At 44.5% G+C, this 20684-nt stretch overlaps 1 protein-coding gene across 1 annotated transcript in view; it reads left to right on the forward strand.

Moving 5' to 3' along the window:
* Window positions 1–10728, forward strand: part of REPS2 (RALBP1 associated Eps domain containing 2) — a gene marked incomplete at its 5' end in the record, with an annotated part of 103679 nt that extends 92951 nt beyond the window's left edge. Inside the window, 3 exons of the mRNA XM_055801958.1 lie at window positions 1851–1996; window positions 4079–4184; window positions 5924–10728. Of these exons, the coding sequence (XP_055657933.1) occupies window positions 1851–1996; window positions 4079–4184; window positions 5924–5992 (321 nt within the window). The remainder of the gene's footprint in view (window positions 1–1850; window positions 1997–4078; window positions 4185–5923) is intronic.
* Between the last annotated feature and the right edge of the window lie 9956 nt (window positions 10729–20684).

Raw genomic sequence — 20684 nt, forward strand, 5'->3', positions numbered from 1 at the left:
TACCTTGCCCAGGGAGCATCATCACACTTCTTACCCTAACAGGGAGCGCAAACAGATGTCCGGTGTCATTTGCTATATGTGATAGGTCTTTCTGAACAGTGTCCTTGCTCCGCTTGTGCTCATGACGTGCTGCATCTAGCCTGGCCCTGCTTCTTCCTCGCTCTGCTTTGCAGCCCTGCTGGGGAGATGAAATCCTTGTGGTCCACCTACTTCATGTTCACCCTTGTCCCACCTGGATCCCCAAAACGCATAGAAGCACCAGGCTATGGGGTGTGGAAGGCCAGGTGGTTGGTGCGGTGCTGACCCACCTTCCAAAGCCTGCTGCAACAGCAGCCAGTCAGAGAGCCCCTGCAGAGGGCTCTGCTTTTAGGTATTGGATCGTTTTTTCCAATATTGCGTTTGAAATGGAAGAGGATTTCATAGGATTTTGGCACTTTGAGGTGCCAAGACTAGGATTGTGCATTTGTCATCCCACCAGTTTATAGTTGTACAAGGCACATGCCAGTTCCTCACTTGACCTACGTTGTGTGTTTGCAAAGAGCTGCACATAAGTGTAGGATTTCAGAGCATGGTATGATCTGAGAGCTGTGCAGCACTGATGTGCTGATATCCTGATCAAAAGATCTCATAATATGTTTAGATTATTCTTTTTTTCAGTAACGGCAGAACTGCTTTTTAGTGTTGAAACCTCTTGTTTCCTTATTATTTAAATTCCTCTAATAATTGTAATCCCTCTAATACTAAGCATTGGTGGTCTTAGTTGGTTTCATTCTGTGTCACTCATAATAGTCTCTTCTGCTGAGTTGCGCAGCTTACTACAGTGCTGGGTTTTTTGTTACGATTGCTGGGTCATTGAATGCTTCCTTATTTGTTTGGTGGTGGGTTTTTTTCTTATTTTATTAACATTTGGCCAAAATACAATCGGGAAGATAGTCTGGCCCAGTAAAACAGGCACTGTGCAAGTGATAATAAAATTTGGTCTCTGGTCTTGACTGTGACACTAAATGTATGACCTTTATCAATTCACTTCATCTTTTTGAGTTTTAACTTTCTCATTCATGAATAAGAGAGATCTAATAATAAAATACACTGAAAAGGATATATTTATATTTCAGATTTAAAACAGCTATAAGGCATTAAAACTACTTCTCATTGCAAAAGAAGGGATGTCTTAATTTAAAATAATGAAAACACTTCTTGCCACTGAAGTCATAAAAATCCAAGACATTCTTTTACCTACAAAACAGATTATTTCTTTCATGCAGCTTATCAAGAGAATTAACTGGCCTCCTACATTTCCAACATGTTCATTTTGCATGGATAGGTTTATACGTTTGTCTTTTTAACCTGTTTTCAGCGTTGGTTCATGTAAGGGAGGAGGGGAGAAGGGAGAGAGACTCTATGCCAGATGGGCGAGGGAGTAAGTTGGCATGCAAGTGATTGGTTATTGATTCTTACCAACTGAGCATAATTAAAAACAAATCTTGTTTTGGTTTTAATGCTTTTGGGTCAACCAGGGGCTAGTATATGTATTTATACCCCTCCGTCTGCACTCCCCCACCCCCCACAAATGCACACAGAGCTGTACAATCCAGTTCTGAGGAGCTTTTCATCCTGATGAAGGCAAACCACCAATATAATAATTTCATTCATTAAGGGGTTGCAGGAGTTATTGTTCCTTTTGTCAGAGTCAGAAACCTGAGAAGCTATTACCAAATCTGAATTCTGTACCTCTTTAAATTATGAAATCTTAGGCCAGCTGTCAGCAATTTCTATGTCACAAGTACTCCCCAGCCTAATGATGGGATGCATATGGCCTGACTTAATGTTGCTGTACTTCCCCCTTGCAGGAGGTTGTTCTCGCTCAGCCACCCTCCAAACCTGCTCGCAGGAAGCTCCGGACAGAGGCGCAGGGGCTGGAGACTCCCGAGCTTTCTCCCACTATAAATGTGACTTCTTCCCTGCCAGCAGTCAAGCCTCACCTCCCAGTCCAAAAGTAAAAACCTGTACCAAGCATACCAGGCTGCACCGTGAGATCTGGTGTGGCAGGGTTTGCTCTTTGTGTGACTTTGTGCTTAATAGTTCTGGTTTTGAGAATGCTTCACAAGATACAGGTCTCTGAAATCTACATCTGTCTTTTCAAATGCAGACTTAAGTCTGTAGTGACTGTGTAAGTTGGAAATACTTGATTGATAGCCTCTTCAAAGGTGTTCTGCCTCTGTGTCTGGTAGACATGTCTGAAGAGCGGGCCTAGCTGTTCAGCCAGCATCTGTAACACAACTCCTTTTAGATCCATGGGTGCATGCTTTTGCCTTGCACATATCTTCGGGAATTTTGCTCATTCATGTGGACAGATATGACCAGATAAAAATGTAGGAAATAGAGTCACAAGATGCTTGATGTTGCATCATCACAAGGCAGGTTGGAAATGATCTTGCCACTGGTATGATCTGAGCCATAGACCACTTGTGATAATCCAGTAACTGCCAAACCCAGGCTGTGGTGTTTGCTGTCAGAAATACAGCTGTTGAAACTGACAGCAGCAAAGACTTGTAGAGATTTCACTATGTATTTATTTAGTGGCAGCGGAGAAGGGACTGTACAAATTGTAAGCAAAGGCACTTGGAGGCCTGTTGGATCTATACATCTCCCTCCACTGAAACAGTGTGCCAACATTATAGCCCGCCTTCGCCCAAAGCCTTGCAAGGATGTCTGATTCAGTCTGAAACAAAACCAAGCTGCCCAAATCAGTTGAGCAGTTCTTGGCAAACTGTTTATCAGTGGATTGAATCTGTGCTGCATAATTGGAGATTAGAATAAGTAGTGAGACTCCTAGGATGCTCTTAAAGTGCTATTTTTGTGCTTTGGGAGTACATATTCCATAGAGGTTCAAAGAAAGATAACAGCATTTGTTAGCATCTCAACTTAATACTGCCTTGTCTATATCTTTTCTAAAATGTTTACATGACCACAGAGGTATATCACCCTGCTTTTTAGTTTTTCCTATCGTTTGTTGCTTTATAGCCTATGGAGAGTACTTAGAAGCAAAATTGTGAAGCAGAAAACTGACAGTTCACTGGAAGATAACAGCATAAAGACCTGTCTGTGCTGCAAAACAGATTCTGTTGCAAAGATCAGTGCCATCAGCCCTGTAGAGAGAAGAGCTAATGGGGACTATGTACCACTGTGGACCTTCTTTAAATAGGGCATCTGCTTTAGATCAAATTTGTCATTAAAGAGCTCTTGATGCTTCATGTAAGACTTTAAAATAAGCTATTTGGAAAAAGGCTCGTGTATTCGGCCAGTATTTTCTGTATTTTATTTCCTTTTCCCTGTTGTTACCTGTTTTGCAGAATAGATTGGTCCTTATGTACAGAACTGTCTCTTTTTGTCACTGTTTGCCTAACTAATTTCCTCCAGATTAGCTACCATGGGCTATAGAGTAATAATAATAATAGGAGATAAATCTTTTATGTAAACAGCAAGAGAGATGAGGAAAGTCCATAAGGCATCTACCTCTTCCTGTTTGTGACATCAGATGGTTTTGGTGGAAATGACTGCTTTGAATGACAGAAAGATTACTTTTTGAAGTAAAGACACATCAGAATCAGCAGTGGCCCAAAAAATCTGAGATGGTATTTTCATGCAGATGTCCTTTCTCTCCACATAGAATGCTTTTTGTATTTTCTGTTAACCACTCCTGAATCTTTAAAACTCATTTACAAGTGTCTGAAAACAGCTAATGCAAAGATGCTGCAATAAGCACAGCTATGCAGGGATTATTCTTAAGCTGAATCAGAGTGCAGTGATTTTTAAATAATTGAGACAGCCTAAAATGTTTCTGTCATTTAGGTTAACAAGTCTGGCTGTTCTACTTTCAAATAGTCTACCCGATTCAGCCATCTCATTTCAGTGTTAGCTTTTTTTTTTTTTTTCTTAACTGTAGTTTGTACCTTGTCTTTGAAGTGTAGTCCAGTGTGTACAGAGTACAGACGTGCAAAATGGATGGCTGATCTTCTGGCATCAGCCACTGTTGGGGCTCTTAATTGAAATGTTTTGTATTTTATCTGTCTGGCAGACAGTCTTCCAAGCAGAAAAGGGCTATTCAGACCGCTATACGAAAAAACAAAGAAGCCAATGCTGTGCTCGCCAGGTTGAACAGTGAGCTCCAGCAGCAGCTGAAGGTAAGGAGTGCATTGAAAATTAGTGACAAAGCTCCCTTCAATCGGTTATGTGTCACCGCCAGCAGAGAGTCTTGTTCATCCTCTCAGATGAGACCTACTGCATTAATTCCTGCTTTCTGGAAGGGAATAACTGTACTGTATATGTGGGTAGGATGAGGCTTTCTGGGAAAAGTGCTAATGAGTGGGCCTATGGCTCCACTGGCAGTTAGTCTAAAGGGTGAACTTTGTCTTTCTGAAAAGTTTGGTAATACGGTGTCACCTAGTGCAGGAGAGCAACTCAAGCGTAACTTGTCTTCTGATCAGTTGTGCTACGTAACAGTCTCCTGGAGTCAGGCGTTTGGTATGCATGGACTGGCTAAACCATGCTTTGCACGAACATCTAACACTGATTCTTTATGTCTGCTGACTTGTCTTTTAACATGTTCTCAAGGAGCTGTTTTCTTACAAATACCAGTTCTCATTTTTCTGTTGTCTTAGTCCAAAGGTAGTACAGACTTCAGTTTTTCATCTGCTACAGCTTTTTTCTTCCTTGTATATTATGAATGCAGTTGTGTGGAAGGGGAGGTGAACCCCCAGTTGCACTTTTTCTCTAGTCAAGGTGAAAGTTTGATGGATGTTCAGTTTTGCTTGATGCAATTCTTAACTGCTTTTCAAGAGTCCCATGAGGGGGATGCAGGGTAGATGCTCTGCACTGGAATCATCAAAATGGAGGACGCAGTTGAGATAAGCATGGAGATGGAAGCTTTTCATGACAGCACATTGCCATCATTCCTTAGCTCAGGTCTTACTTGCTTCCATGCGCGACCTTCAGCATGCTTAAACTCCCTGACCTTCACAAAGCAGGCCAGTACTGTTACCTGTATTTTACAGCAGGGTGAGAGAAGCACGGAAGGACAGGGATTTGCCTAAGTTCACACAGGAGCAGAAAACTGAACTTGTCCTTCAAGTCATATGCTGCCTAGAAGCTTTCTGATGGGAGCAGAGCTTTGCTGGTTTTATGGAGACCAGAAGACTTGAGGGGTACCCCTCAGGCACAGCTTTCACCGAGGCACAGGGAGTGTTCAAGTGCACTCCCGTGGCAGGGGGCTGAGCCTGCCTTCTAAATGGGGTACCAAAGCCTGGAGGAGTCGCAGGGCAGCCTGGCTCCCACACTGGCCAGGGAGCCCTTTGACGGGAGGTCAGCGAGACGGGGGCAGCCTCGAGACCAGGAAGGACTTTTCCAGAATCAGTGATCCCCAAAGCCCTCACAGTTAGCTTCCATCTGAGACTGGTAATCTTCCTGCCACAGCTGCCGAAGAGGTAGATTGCAAAGCCTGTGTCATCTTAGAAAGGCTAAGTGTTGTTCATTCCCAAAAGGAAAGAGGTTGGTTGTGTCAACCAAAATTTCTCAATAAGCAGTTTTGAGGGAAACGTGATTTCAAAATAACCTGATTTACTTTGGTAAAAATGGCTCCATTGCATCCCAGGCTGTTCCACTGGCCAGGGGATGACTCCTCTCCATGATCACCGAAGCAAGTGCTTGAGCCTCTATATTGCCTTGCTGTAAGGAGACAGTGGACAGCTGTGTGGGGTGGTCATAGGGCATCGGTGGGATGTTTTGAGACCTCAAGGAGAGTTATTTAAACAGCAGAGCCCCGAGCCTCCAGTCGGTGCCAGTGGTCTGCCTGGCTGCTCTCCACCAGAGCAGGGTGGTGCATATGAGCATCCCAAAAGCTACAGCACATCTCTCCCTCCTGCAGGAGGTTCACAAGGAACGAATTGCCTTGGAAACACAGCTGGAGCAGCTACGTCCCGTCACCGTCTTGTGACTTCCCGCACCGCCGTGCAGCAGCGAGAGCGGAGCGCGGGTCCTGACAGCCATGCAAGGAGAGGAGCGCGGTGCAGCTGAGCAGGGGTTTGGCTGCGGTGGTGGGAAGGACCGGCTTGTTGGGTCTCCCTTCACCCTGCTGCACGCATTTGCCTTTTTGCAGGTGAAGGAGGTACAGAAAACAAATAGCTGACTGCTGGATATTTCTGCATGGGAGGATGCTTTGCCGCCTTTCCTCCCTCTTCCCAGGCTGATGTGTAAATGCAGTCTACCGCTGAAATGAATAACCTGAGAGTGTTTTATTTATGTAAAGAATTCCTGATTTATATGTGTTCTGGCAGCACCTCCTGCCCCAATCATTAGGAGGTACAGAATTCCTGAATTCTTACTTAAATATAAACGTCATCTTCTGAGATGGCCTTCTGGATGTTACTGATTCCTGTAGGATTATATCACGGTGGAGTACCTGTGGGTTTAATGTATTACAGGAATAAAGCTCATTAGACATACAGAGTCTATCCGCAATCGCATGCCAGATAATTATTTTCTTAGTACTGTTTATTATGCAATCATGGATATATTTTAATCTTGCAGAACTTGTATTTTATAAGTTCAAATAATAAGAAAGAACAGTAAAAAAATACTAAAATCTAATTATTTTGGAAATTACAAAAAAAAAAAAAAAAAGGTTTTTGAGCTATACCTTTCATATCACCAGTGTTTGATCACTTGCTTGCAACTGCCAGTGTCTCTGCATACTTTTACTGTGTTTGAGATCACTGGTTTACAGCTTTTTTCCTTTAAACAACAGCGTATTTCTAACAAGAGGTTAAAAATGCTTTCAGGGCATTTTTATAAGAGCTGTTCTGTGTACATTTATATTAGTCTGCTTTGTTGTCTTAATAGCTGCTGATTTGTTGTAAGAAGGTGTACAAGAACTGTACTTCCAAAAGAAGAAAGATAGCAAAAGTGCTATATATGAGGTTATAAAACGTGTGATGGAAATAATTGCCTTCAACAGGCTTTCATTAAGGTTCCTTTGCACCTCACTGGAGATGCTGCTGATAGGATAAAGCTGCTAATGCTCATCCATCTATTTTCTAAATGAAGAAACAAAGATTAGTTTTTAACCTGGGTCTGATCCAAGGCCAACTGGATCCTATAGGGATTTTTCTGTGGAAGCAGTGGTCGTTGACTTCGGTCTCAGTTCTCACAATGGAAGCTTGCTAACTAATGTTGCTCTTTTTTTCTTGGGCCAGTCTTCTTAGATTGGGCAACTTCAGACATAACGATGCCAGCCCTGCTCCCACCATGGATATGGTGTGTGCCTCACTGCAAGGGAGGGTCACCTGCCTGTTATCCATCTTAACCATGACGCTGCACGTGTTTCATATCCTGTTGTTCACTGACCTAATTTGACTGTACGCGTTTGCCTTGCAGAAGTGGTGAAACAGTTTTTTTACTGTTGTTGGTGTGATGCTTTCTCCCTGTAGCTAGAGGGTGGCCCTGGGGCTGGGAGGAAGGAGAAGCAGATTTGAAGCAGCTGGGTAGCCTCCCTTCTGGGTGTATTATGGAGTGGCTGCAGTGAGATATCGGAGAATACCAGATCAGCCAAAAGTTTTGTTGAGAGATAAGGCAGACATCAATAGGAATGTTCAAAGTGATGAGGAAACGGGCCGCTTTTTCTGAAAGAGATACGGGTGTGGGACATGGATCCAGAAGTCTGAAGGTGACAATAAGTATTTGCAGAACTGTTACTACAAATCTGTTTTTGTAATGCATTGGGTTTGATTCAACTAAATCACTGTCACCAAGTAACAACCGTTTCTCTGGATTTGAGACTTCTTTTGTGTGACTGTTGCATAGTTGGGGTCAGGCGGTCATTCCAGGTCAGTGACAAAATGCAGCAACTGCAGACTTTTCTGGGAAGCTGCAAAAGAGCTGCTGCCTTCTTGCTAGTAGTGGAACTGTTCAGAAGTTACAATCATTTATTTCATATGTTCATAACACTTGAGTAATTCCCGAGATTTTAATGAGGTTAAGTGCTTGCTCTGTTTGCTTTTTAGTTCTTACATTGTCATTTGGTTAATAAGCCCCTACTATTCAATAGGAAATAATCATATGGCACATTTGCTTTTTATTTTATAGTGATTTTCCAAGGACAGTTTTTCAATGATGACAGAGGGGCATGCACATTTGCATTTTGAAGGCAGTGGAGAATTTTTTCATGTTTTATAGGAGCTTCCTTTAGAATAATCCCCCATTTGTTATTCATGGAACAGATGCTGTTCAAAAGAAGAGTGGAAAAGTCTGCTTTATGTCTTTTTCAAATGTCTCCCTTCTAACGTACAGGGAGGGGGTTTCATTCACTGGCAATTAGGATACTTGGTTAGCCAACAATGAAATACTTACTCAGTTGTTACTCTACCACTGGACTTAATAAATTAAAAATTTTAACCATCCCTGCATTTTCAGGGTTGCAATCAAATGCCCCACTGGGCTTCAAATGTCCCACTTCAAGGCCTGCACTGTGAGTTGATTTATATTCTGTTTGGTGAAATGTCAGCTATGATGATACACTACTGCACATAGAGAGTAAAGCGAAATATTCAAGGAGAAATGTTGGTGTGTTATACATATGATGCAGGAAGTTACTCTTCTGTATGTCTCAGTACTTAAGCATTCATGATAGCCCATGCAAAATGAAAAAATGTGTCTGATTTTGGGAGTCTGTTAGCATTTTCAGAGGGAGAGGAGAGGAGAGGGCATCGTGAAGCTATAGGCAGTGCTTCTGGCAATTGCTCCATGCAGCTATGCACATGAGTACTATCAACAGAACCTGGCTGGACAGAATTCACATCTAAATGCAGTATCACAAACTTTGTCAAAAAATAATTCTTCCTTTGGAAAAATGTGGGTACAGCAAAGTCGTCATTTCTTGCAGAAACCTTTACTTTCTGAAGCTTTGGATGGGAGATGCTCCTAGACCCAAGGCACACCAGCTGGTCAGAAGGGGAGAGCTCACAGGCAGTTTGCTCAGTGTTCAGGGCACTTTCTTGAGTGACAGGAGAGCAATCAACTTTAAGCCCCTGACATGCCTGACTGAGAACAGCAACTAGGATCTGCTTATCCCAGCTTACAGCCTGACCGAGGAGCTAGAGCAGCTTCCCATGCATGAGGTCTCGCTCTCCTCAGTGCATGGTTTCTTGTAGGTATTTATGCAGAGCAGAACATCCCCAGCAAGACAGGGTAACTGGGAACAGGAGCTGGAGCACAGCTTCCTTGCATGTGAGAGGATGCGCTGACCGTGAGCCTGATGCCCGTTGCTCAGTCTTCAATTTCCTGCAGCTATTCTGGTTTGGACAATTAAATACTTTTGTCTGCGGGCCAAGACTAGGCAGAGCAGATAAGAATCTTCCTCTGTGTCTGTGTGAGTGTGCACTCATGTGTCTTCCTTTTGATCATGCATTTCTGTATGGATCTGTTAATGTTCATATCACCTGATACCTTTGTTTGAAATACATGTTTCAGTACATGGTAATTCAGTGGTCGAAAAGAAGAATTCCCAGCTAAGTGTAGTGACTGGTTGCCTTTATAGATCAAGCCATTTTTATGTGAGCCTTTAAATATAAATAATGACCTGGTAATTATGCAAGGCAAACAGCTTCCATTCATTTCAGAGGCATTCCTTTAAACAAACTCTCTGGGAACAAACATTAATTCTTAATAATCAATGTCCTTCTTCTGGTTATTAATGTTATACTAGTATGCAGTGGAAACATTAGCACCTCTTTCCAGACAGTTCTCAGCTCTCTCTTCCAGACAGTTTTGGTGATGTAGCAAAAATGTCAGCGATGAGTAGATTCAGCCTTGTTATTGGTAAGTTGGTGAATATCCTTTTTAACTCAAAATACTATCTCCAAACTATTTTTACGTGCATGGCAGTAGTTTTGCTGGTGGATACAGAATTCCGAGATCAGGGAGAGGAACTTGTTTAGCTATCATTCACAGTCCCAGCTTGACACTGCCAGGGCTAACCAGCGTGGGGTGGTGACAGCTTGCATGGTAAAATGACCCCAAAGGCATGGTTGGGACATGGGAACCCTTCATGGTGAGCATTTAGGATGAGCATGACAAGAAAATTGCCTTTTGGTGGTGTATAAGCTGCTTTCTGCCAGCTGAGCTTCTAGATCAGGAGAAGGAGAGCTGGTAGAAGTTGCTAGCCAGGGAATGAGGGGTGTCTGCTCTCCAGCACCATCCCTTCAGCACACACGGTCCTTGACAAGAAAATACATGGGCTCATGAAGCCACATATTTTATTGACTAAAGAGTAAAAGTATTTTTTCAGGAAAAAAAACCCAGATCCTAAGTGGTATAGTATGTTTGAGAAGAGACGATGTATTTTGAAGCTTTTTTCAGTTATCTTCATGATAATGTGCTGTGAACATATGCATTATGTTTTACTCTGTTAATGATTCTTTGATATAAAAAAAATTGTATTGCAAGCATTATCATTGTTAATCTAAAAAAAAGTACCCTGAGGCTATTATATATTTGAATTTTAACTTTAAAAAGTAGATAGCCAGATTTAAGCAATTTGTTTTCACAGCTGCAGACTGTCCACGTGGTAAGCTGCAAAATGTATAGTGTTCTATACTATGCCCATCTAATTTTGGAAAATGTATGTGATATGGAGCTGGGTGCTGCATTAAAATAAAAGCGTCCAATAACTTCAAATTGCCTTGCTTTTGTGGTTTATTTAGGATGTCGATTGTGCAGATCTGCCAGGAGAGCAGAAACTGTGACTCGCTGTGGAAAAAAAACAGCGTTGAAATGGCTGACCTTCTGCCATGGAAGATGAAATCACTTAGGTTGGAGTTGTGTGTACGAGAGAGAGACGGAGACATGTAAAGTGAAATCATATTTCCTCAGGCTTCACTTAAGACAGAACTTCATTTTTACTTTGTCAGGCCTCACTTTGACAGAATTCGGACTTAGCTCTGTGGTTAAGGCTGAGGAAGCTCACCCTTTTCTACCCTGGATGGCACCGCCATGAAGGGAGCGCCCTTTCCAGCCTCCAGCAGACCCTTGGTCGGAGGGTGCCTAGGCAGGAGCAGCAGGAGGACTCCAGCTGTTGCCCCCAGCACCCCCATCGTCAGTGGGTTTGGCCACTTGTCAACTGCAAGAGCTGAAGTTAATCTGGGAAAAGGAACATGGAATGGCTGGCCTTGGTGGGCACGCAGCTGGAGGGGCCTGGGTACTTCTCTTTAACTAGTCTGATTTTTTTAAGAACTATGTCACAGCTATCCAAAGAGCAGAGCTTTATAAGAGGAAATAATTAGTAGTAAATATAGCATTAAACCATGACAAGCGATGTTTTATTGCCCTAAAAATATGTCTCTGGTGCACGTGAGGCACAAGGCCAAGGTGTTAAAAACTTGTAAATATCCTGTAGGGAGCTCTTCTGCATCGGAAGCGGGATGGATTTAGATGGCTCCTCCATTCTTAGTTTTTACCATTAGATGGTACTCTGGGGTGCCTTCATGCAGATCTAGATTGGCACTCCATATTTAAATTCACGTTCCCAATAATCTGTCTTTAAAAGATGCATCTTCCTGCTCTAGAAAAAAAGTTCTTAGTGGAAGTGGGAAGGAAAAATAAGAGAAGCTTCAAAAGTCCTTTGTTGTCTTTCTGCTGTTTTTAAGGTAGTGCCTCTTCACAGGCATGCCTGCTTAGATGGGATGCTTACATGGCTTCTGTGGCAAAGCGGAATAAAAGAGAATTAACAAATGGACAAGATCCCTGGCCATTTGTAGCCCATAGCTGAATCGCTCTTCTACCTGGTGGTCTCATTGCTCCCTCCTGTTTCACCTCCCCCACCAGCCCCTTGGGCACAGTGTGCCCTCAAAACAAATGCATCTTGGAGGGGGGGGGGGGGGCTTGGGTACGTGAGGTCAGCTTGCAGCAGGCTCTCAAGTCCCCAGTATCCCCTCAGTGACCACAGTTGTAGGGACCTGTCTGGAAGCAGTGGCATTAGCTCTGTTATCCCAGCTAAATGCCCAGTTGGTATTCCCAGTTAGATCCTGAATTGGCTCACATTTATTGATTGTTAACTTAAATAGCACAAGGTAGGAAGATTTCTTATTTGAGGACATTTTGAGGATGCTTTATGCATCAGAAATGTGATGAGCTAGACAAGACCAAGGCTATGTATTACATCTTACCTGGTTTTGGAGGGAGAAGGGAGAGGGGGTTCTTTATTAGCTAGGCTACTCCCACAAGAAACCTCATTTTTTTACTTCCCATCTTTGGTTCAAGTAGGGAAGTTACTTATCACTGTGCTGTGGTCTTTGATGGAGCATGGATATAACAGCTGGCAAACATGCAGGTAACATCTGTCTGCTACAGGATGCCCTCACCCTGTGGGGATGAGCAGTAGCGGAGCAGTGATGGTGTGCCCAGCCCTGTGACAGCAAATGGCACGCAGAGCCCAGCAAGGAGGGAAGCGGAGAAGGAAGCACTGTGTCAGCTCTGGTGGGACCACGATGGAGGGAAGACATGGCTCAAGAAAAGTAACCGTGCTTCTGAAGTAGCAGGGAAGTCAGTGTACCTTGCTCCACCACCACCCCCCACACACACCAGTAATGTGCCTACAAAAGCTGTGCCAGGCAGGAGGCTTGGATGTAGGGCTGCCACTTGATACACCAGCTATTCCCTTCCAAGGTCACGTAAAGAATTCGGTAGCTGATGCTGTCTGTCGCAGGTTCAGGGTGCGTTAAGCCAGCAATACCGGTGTTTGGCAGACCAATACAGAGCATGCTTTGTTTACTACGGTTTTCATGCTCTTATCTGAGAGGAAAAAGCCAGCACATGATCTCAGCTGGGTCTTGTTTCCCAGCCCTGTGCTGTTTCTAAAGGACACTGTATACTCAATGAGAAATAATGGCTTCCTGTTTCATTAATGAGTTCTAACAGCAATTTCCCTTCAGAGTCTTCACCTTGGGTGATGGAGGTGTGCACTTCCAAAAGTAATTAGCCCTTGGGGATGGCCGTGTTGGGAGGCACTATTCTTTACCAACAGAAAAGAAACTCCTTTTTGGGTGTCTCAGCTTGGATGCTAAAGAAACCAGTGCTGCCAGCATCGCTGGTCACTTGAAGCTATCAGCTAAAATGTTTCCTCGGATTGAAAGAGCTCCCCTTGGGAAAAATATTGTTTCCAGTGCTTAGTACCATACCACATGGCAAACACAAACAAACAAACAAACAAAAAAAAGCTGTTGCTTTGATTCTTTGATTGTTTTCCAAATATCTGGGTGATTGTGTAACTCAGAAGGTGCCTCTTCAGGGCTGCACTTTCTGCATTCCTTACTGCAAAAATCCTCCATTGGGAACTTCGATCCAGGTATCCCAGGACTTTCAGGGGGCTCTGATTTGGAGCTGGCCTTCATGGGTCACCCTAACCTATTTACTCCACTTGCATTAGCGCAAATAGTAACACATATTTTTAAGCCTGCTGCAGGTGTATCATGCTCCAATTAGAGCTGGCCGCTAAGGGCCCGTGGGGCTATGGCAGAGTGAGACAGGTACTGGGTGTTTGTGCCAGGTGTAGCAGGCGGAAGGGCCGCAGAGGCAGCCCAGCAGTGTCTTCCTCCTGCTCTGAGTTTTACCACCGTGGGTGAGCTCTGTTTGGAGGAAGAAAAATGCAGTGTGACTTTTCCCACCTTAGTTATGAAGCTAACTTAGCTTAATGCATATTTTAATGGGTTGAATCCTCAACCATAGTTTTTTTCTCCTTTGCCTTGATTTCTAAGTTTGGCACCCTGCAGTTGCTTGGGTTTGCGCAAACTGGAAAGACTGAACAGAGCACAGGTGCTTAGTGGCTGGTCCTGCTCTCAACCCACAGCCCAAGGGACTCGGCGTGCTTTTGCTGTTGCCTACAAATGTATGGTTGGGCTTACAACTTTGCTGTGGTTTGGTTGATTCTGGAGTGGCTTTGGGTGCGGGTGATGATGCACAGGGACCTCTTCATGACATATGGGCTGGGTGCAGTTCATTTCATGAGCTTGCAGGTTTGCAATCTGGATATTGAAATGGTCTGTGAAAACCTGCACTGGGCTCAAACATTGAGCACAGAAACCCAAGGGTGCTTGATAGAGTTCGGGAGAAGTTACAGAAATAACGTTTGAGACTAACAGCAACACTAACACAGCACACACATAGCTGTTGCTCCAGGTTGGCCTATCTCAGCCTGGATGTCACTTTGACATTGGGCAGTGCCAAAAAGTGTTGCAGGAAAAGGGAAGAATCTGAAAGTTGTCAAAAATGGTTCAGTAAATAGACTTTGGATGATCACTGCCTTGGCTGATGTGCTGGTGTTTCTTCTGGCATCTCTGAATCCTGAAACATGGATTGCTGCAGTCTGCTCGAGACCAGCATCCGCTTCACTTTAGACCACAGCAATTTTTGTCTTCTGTGAACTGAGACAGAGTAATACCTGTAATCACGCTCAGCAGTATAACCTCTATACAAATGTATTTACAGAAGTTTCTGCTTTACTTCTCCATTTGCCTTTTTTTTTTTTTTTTTTTTTTATAATTTTCTGTGGTTTTTTTTCTCCAGTATAGACAGAGGAATTCAGTCTGTCTTTTTCCAGACATTTCTTTGTCTCTGGTTGGTTTTGCTGCCTCTCTCTCTCTGGGCCTTTTCTCCTTCCTTTTATTGTTTTCTTAAACTAGGGTAGCCAAAACTGAAGCCAGTTTGTTGTCATCTCGTTTCTAAAGCAGTGACTCTGTAAAATACAGCATCATGACAACTAGAAGTTTATACTTTTTTTTTTTTTTCCCCTCCTCTATCTGGCAGTCCTGCAAACAGCAGCTGGCATCCTGGAAGGGTGGGATCATCCTAGTAGACTGAGAATTTGTAAATAACACTGTACAAGTCAGTAAAAGAAGGTGTGAGTCTCTGTCTCTCACTCTCTTTTCTCGATGTTTGCATCAAACCTAAGGCATCATTTTAAAATCATAATTTTATTTTAAACCATCAGAAGCGTGTGTGAGCCGCCCTGCCCCACAGCAGGTATGCTCTGTAACTCTGCATTTCTCAGGAACTGCATGGAAAAGTTTCTGCATGAGCTGGAGAGGAGAGCCTGTATCTCCCTGAAAAATCGGTGTCTTTTCAGACCGATAAAAATTGTCCTCTGACCTCATGCATTTTGATTTCTGCTCCCTCAGGTATAACAGCATCACTGTGTGCATCTCCTGAGAATGCAAATCCCAAGCTCAGGAATTGCTCTGCGGCTTATGGTAATGGTAACTGAGCCTGGGCTTGGGAAGCTCCCAGGGAGAAGGACAATTTTGCAGGTAATTTTACATCCTGAAGTGTCTCATTAACAGTCTGATCTATTTAGTCTCAAGAAGAAGCAGCGGGATCAAAGGCAGGAGAGGAGTGAGATATCAAAATCAGTTCTAATAAAATTAATAAATATCTCAATTTTTATTTCCCTTAAATAGGAGTATTTATTGCTCCTCTTTGAATTTTGCAAAGCCTTTTGAGAGTTGCTCTAATTTTTGTGCTCAGACATCACTGCACATTTTGCCTTATGCAGCTGTCTTTTATCATTAGGGAAGAAGTAATAATTCAGGCCTCAAATTTAGCTTTTGTCTGAAAGAAATCAGGTTGATTATTTACTCTCTACACAATAGGATACCATATAATCCTCTCATCTGTTAGAAGGGCACAAGTTATTTATGTTAATCCTCAACCTAGATGTATGTGTTAGTAGCTGTTGTTTTGCATCAATAGTTTTATTATACATCTTCTAATACAATGGGAAGTGGGTGACATGAAAGGGAACGTGAATTTGCTTGCTGCGCATGTTAAGTTTGCTGTAGGCAGGTGCTGAAGCAGTAATTCTGCAGGTCACAGTAGCCACAGCGCTGAGAAAGACTGGTCTCTCTTCGTTGTCCAAGTTGAGTGAAATACAGAAGTCAATACACATCCCAAGTGGTAAAAATAAATTTTAGACGTTCTTCAGGGACTTAAGAAATTAGTAGGAAACCCAACTTTATCTGAAAGGGTTTGGTTTTCACTTTCTCTGTGTTATGTTGGCCAAGGTGTTACAAGTCCCAGTGACTGAAATTTATGAATACAGCTTTCAAAGTTACAAGGTGGCCTTAGAAATAGTGCGAACTAAAAATGAAATGGGAAGTTTGTTTAATGTGACTTCTGGCTCCTCTGTCTTTATTCAGGGCACCTTTTTAATGCTTGACCACAGATTTTTCAGAATTAAAGCTAAGCTTACTTTTTTTTAATCCTTTGCTTCCAGCAGCTGGAGCTTTAAGAAATACTGGTGATACTCAAAGAGAGCAAATAGGCAGCAGTGCTATTCAGCTGTCGATATATATGTAGCAGCATTGCTGCCATCCTAAAGCATCGTATCCAATGTGTAAATAATAGCCATATACCCCCCCCAAAACTAACAGCTTCAGTATTACCCTTTTCATTCTCCAAAACAAATAAAAGAAATTTCAGTGAATACACCATTATTTTGCATGGTTTTATTTATTCTAAATCAAAATATCTGGTGTCAAAATAGCTGATATTTTACTCAAACCTGTCCTGTCTCTGGTGTCAAGTGCAGAGTGTGAAAGCTGCCAGACTGACATGCCTGGATGTGGAGTTTCCATGGCTATAAATAGAAAGAGCATTTCCAGCTTCTCTTCTAAAGGTCCTTCTGCTAGCGGGGAGTCAGAAACTGTGACTTCCAAGGACCCACCATAAAGGAGTAAACATAGATGAGCTGTATTTTCCTCTAGCACCGAGGCTAACCTTCTCAGAGAAGACTGCCAGAGTGTTTGGGACTATTATGTGCCCAGTGATGGGCACAAACTGAAACACAGGAGGTTCCTGCTAAACATCAGGAAACACTTCTTCACTGCGAGGGTGACTGAGCCCTGGCACAGGTTGCCCAGGGAGGCTGCGGAGTCTCCATCCTTGGAGATACGCAAAATCCGCTTGGATGCGGTCCTGGGCAATTAGCCCTAGGTGGCCCTGCTTGAGCAGGAGGGTTGGACCAGGTGATCACCAGAGGACCCTTCCAACCTCAATCAGTCTGGGATTATGTGATTAATATACAAGGTCAATATTGTCCCTTTAGAAATGGGAGCATTACATCTGTATTAACCACCATATCCAGCTTTGTAAGAGAAGTTAGAAGGCATTCCTCGCTGTATTTTGCTTATGCATTGTGGCACGCATATATTTCATGTTTAGGCAGCAGCCTATCATAATTATTTAGCTAAGTGTTTCTACAGGGAAAATTAATGAAACTGAATTCTTGTTTCTGTGCCCTGGAGAGGCAGGAGAGCAGTGATCTTTGCTCTGAAAACACTTTCGGGGCAGAGAAATCACAGCCTCTGTTTCTGACACGGCCAGCCTGTTACTGCAACTCCTCCATCAAAAATCTCTCTCAACCCAACAACGTTGGCCGTTGGCCAGTACCATCAGCCTTCCTGGAGGCAAACAGGATTGGCCTCAGCATATAACCCACTTTTTTGACGACTGTCATTTCAGAGAGGCTGAATTATTTAATCAGCAGTGACCTACTAACATGTATGTGGCAGGTGCAACCGGGCTCAGTGAACTAATGAAGTATGGATGGCCCTGGCTCAAGAGTCTGGGGGATGAATCGGGAAGCTAATATGGGATGAGCCAGCCAAAGAGATTATTTTCTTGCACAGGCAATGGGGAGAGCTCCACAAAGCTGTCTGAAATCCTGCCTTCCTAGAAATCCACTGCTTTAAGCTTACAGACTGGATTCTTTGGCCCCCCAAAGGCAGCCAGGACACCCTGTAATCATCTGACAAGGGAACAGGGAGACCTGGACTTTATTCAGCATTAGCGTGAAGGCAACTGGAAAACCTCTACTGATGCGGCTGGCCGGGGGCAGGTGCTGAACTCACCCGCCAGCATCCCACACGGCAGCGCAGGCCCGTGGCAGGCGGCTGCTCGTGAATAACGGTATTAATGGAACGGGTTACAGTTACATTAATAAAATATTATCCTGAGGAAATAATCTGATTAATTCTGAGAGGAAAAAGTGCTCGAGGCTGTCTCTGCTGTCATGGTGCTTGATTATTTGCCGCTGACACTGCAGACGAGAGTCTGGCTCTCAGATGCCTGCCCCCAGAGAGGAAAGATTATCCAGGCGTTAGGGCATGAGCCACGGAAATCTGGATTCAAATCCTCGTCTGCCGCAGCCTTTTCTGCAGCCTCGGGAAGCCGTCAGAGGTGGAGTTAGCCTTGCTTAATTAATTAATTATTTATTAATTAGTTAAGAAGAGTTAAAGCTTTTGTGTCAGCTACTCCTCTGGCCTCCCTCTGCATTGGCGAGGAGAGCAGGGCACCTGTGGAGGGCAGCTCCCGCAGGGTGGCCGCACTAGTGAGTGCAGGAGGGCTCCCGGCTCCCGGCACCCAGCCGCGGTCCCCATCCCACTCGCGCCTTGAACAGCCTCGCGGCAGCACTGCCCCCCTGCCTCCCCAGCCCCGTAGCTGCCCCTTCCTGCCCTGGCAATGCCCCGCGAGCCCTGCTGCCACCCCGATCAAGGAACAGAAGTGAATTGATGCCAACCTGGCAAAACCCATGTCTTTTTAAGCCAAGCCAATTCCTTCCTTCGGCTTGCTGAAGAACATTTGTGCTGGCGCCAGGGCGGTAGAGGCGGGAAACAAGGCGGGGTGGGTGGGCATGTGGGGAGCAGGACTGCCAGAAATGGACACCTTAAATAGATGCCTGGGTTTTCACGGGTTGGCATGAGGGGAGGTGGGAGGTGAGCCCCGTCATCAGCCTCACTGTGTCGGCCCAAAGTGCTCCCCGCTGCTGAAGGGGGGATGCATGCGCTGCCCAAGAGACAGGTCCTGCTCCAGTGTGGGAGCAGGCAGGTGCCCCAAGGACAGGGTGGGAAAGAGAAGCCCCCCTAGATCCTGAAATGCCAACATAGACTGGGAATGCCTGGGGCAAGCTCACTGCAGGTGAAGGATGGCACGAAAACCATAATCATCAGCACAACCTTCCCTGTTGGCTTCCAACCCAGACACAGCAATGTTGGCACCTCTGGCACAGCCTGACGGCTGGCTGGGAGCAGCGACCCAGCAGCCAGGGCTGATGAAAGGATGGGGATGAAAGAGGAATACCCTGGCTGTGAGCTTTGCATGTGAAACAAAAGCTGCTGGCCTGGGCTGTGAATGCAGGCAGGTGCCTGTTTGCCATATAGGTGGCCTCTGCCACACGGAGTGCAAAGGACAACCTGGCCCCACGGAGGGACGATGCACCCTTGCAGTACCCGAGTGCTCTTCTCATTTTTGCAAGGTAATGTTAAGGGTAAGCAAACAAGGAGGCCTGAGAGACACGTGTCCTGTTTTAGGTCTCTTCCCTGAACAAAAGCTTTTAAACTTTCCAAGGTCATGAAGAAATGTTTTAGCAGCAAACAAAAGAAGCTGCACCTAGGCACATGCTCGTATTTTGCAGTCACCTTGTTAGAGAGGGTCCAACTGCGGGACACCGTGGGGGCAGGAAGACACTTGTACACACACTCGTCCATGCACATGCCTGCCCGCAGTAACAACCATGTCGCTGCTTCAGCAACCAAGCCAAGGAGCCCATACTGTTCCCCACATCCACACTCAATAGCCGAATACCTTCTTCTGCAAATAACGTCATTATCTGTCATGGGCTCCAGCCATTAAAAGAATTATGGCTATTTGACCAAATAAGGGCAGAGCCAAATCCTCACCCAGCCCCACGGAGAGATTTATGGCAGGCCAGGGCTCTCAGCCGCACGTTACAGAGCAGCCCTTCCCATAGGCATTTCTGCAGAGGCAGAGTACCACGGCATGGTGTCACGTCAGTGTAGCGCCGTGACTCATCACCACAGTGGCTCAGCCGGTCCATGTGCGCACTTAATCCATCCCAGCCTGTTTCTCACATCGAGTTGTTTTGAAAGTTAGAGAAAGTTTGCTTTACTCTTGATTTCTCATTTTTGCACAGCTCATTCCATCTGAGCCTGAAAGTCAAAGCACTGAAATGTTGCAATAACAGCTGTGCTTGCAAGCCTTCCATCCCAGCTGATAATTAAATGCAGAATATCTCAAGAAAACCTCATATCTAGAGAAGACAAGCCCAGCTGTTAAAAAAAAAAACAACCAAAAAAACCCCCACAAAACCAAACCCAAACTGAAATAAACATCTGAATCTGTAGGTGCTTGTGCAAACCAAAGCTGCTCTCCTCTTCTCAGGTTAAAAATTTAGCTGAGGTCACGAAGGACCTTGCCTATTGTTTAAACCTGCTGGTGCCTAACTCCTGCAAGGACTCGCAGTTGTGTTCAGCAGCTATTGGCAGGGACACAAAGTGTCCACAGCCGTAGCCGTCACTCCCAGCATCTATCATCTGAAAAGACCGATTCTCTCCAGGCACCAGCTGAACTTGTTAGCTCACCCTACATCTGCTGCTTCCCAGCCTGCGAGCTGGTGCAGGGGTATGGATCGGTGTTTGTGGCCCCAGAGCTAGAGGGGAAGGTAATTTACTCAAGGCTGGCTGAGGGCAGGGCTTCACCCAGAGCCAGCTGGCCTTGGCCAGGGTAGGATTGACTGTGCGAGCATGTTATCAATAGGAAAAGCCCCACTTAATTGTATATTGTGT

Source organism: Falco peregrinus, chromosome 4 (genome assembly GCF_023634155.1).
Source record: "Falco peregrinus isolate bFalPer1 chromosome 4, bFalPer1.pri, whole genome shotgun sequence".
Taxonomy (NCBI): domain Eukaryota; kingdom Metazoa; phylum Chordata; class Aves; order Falconiformes; family Falconidae; genus Falco; species Falco peregrinus.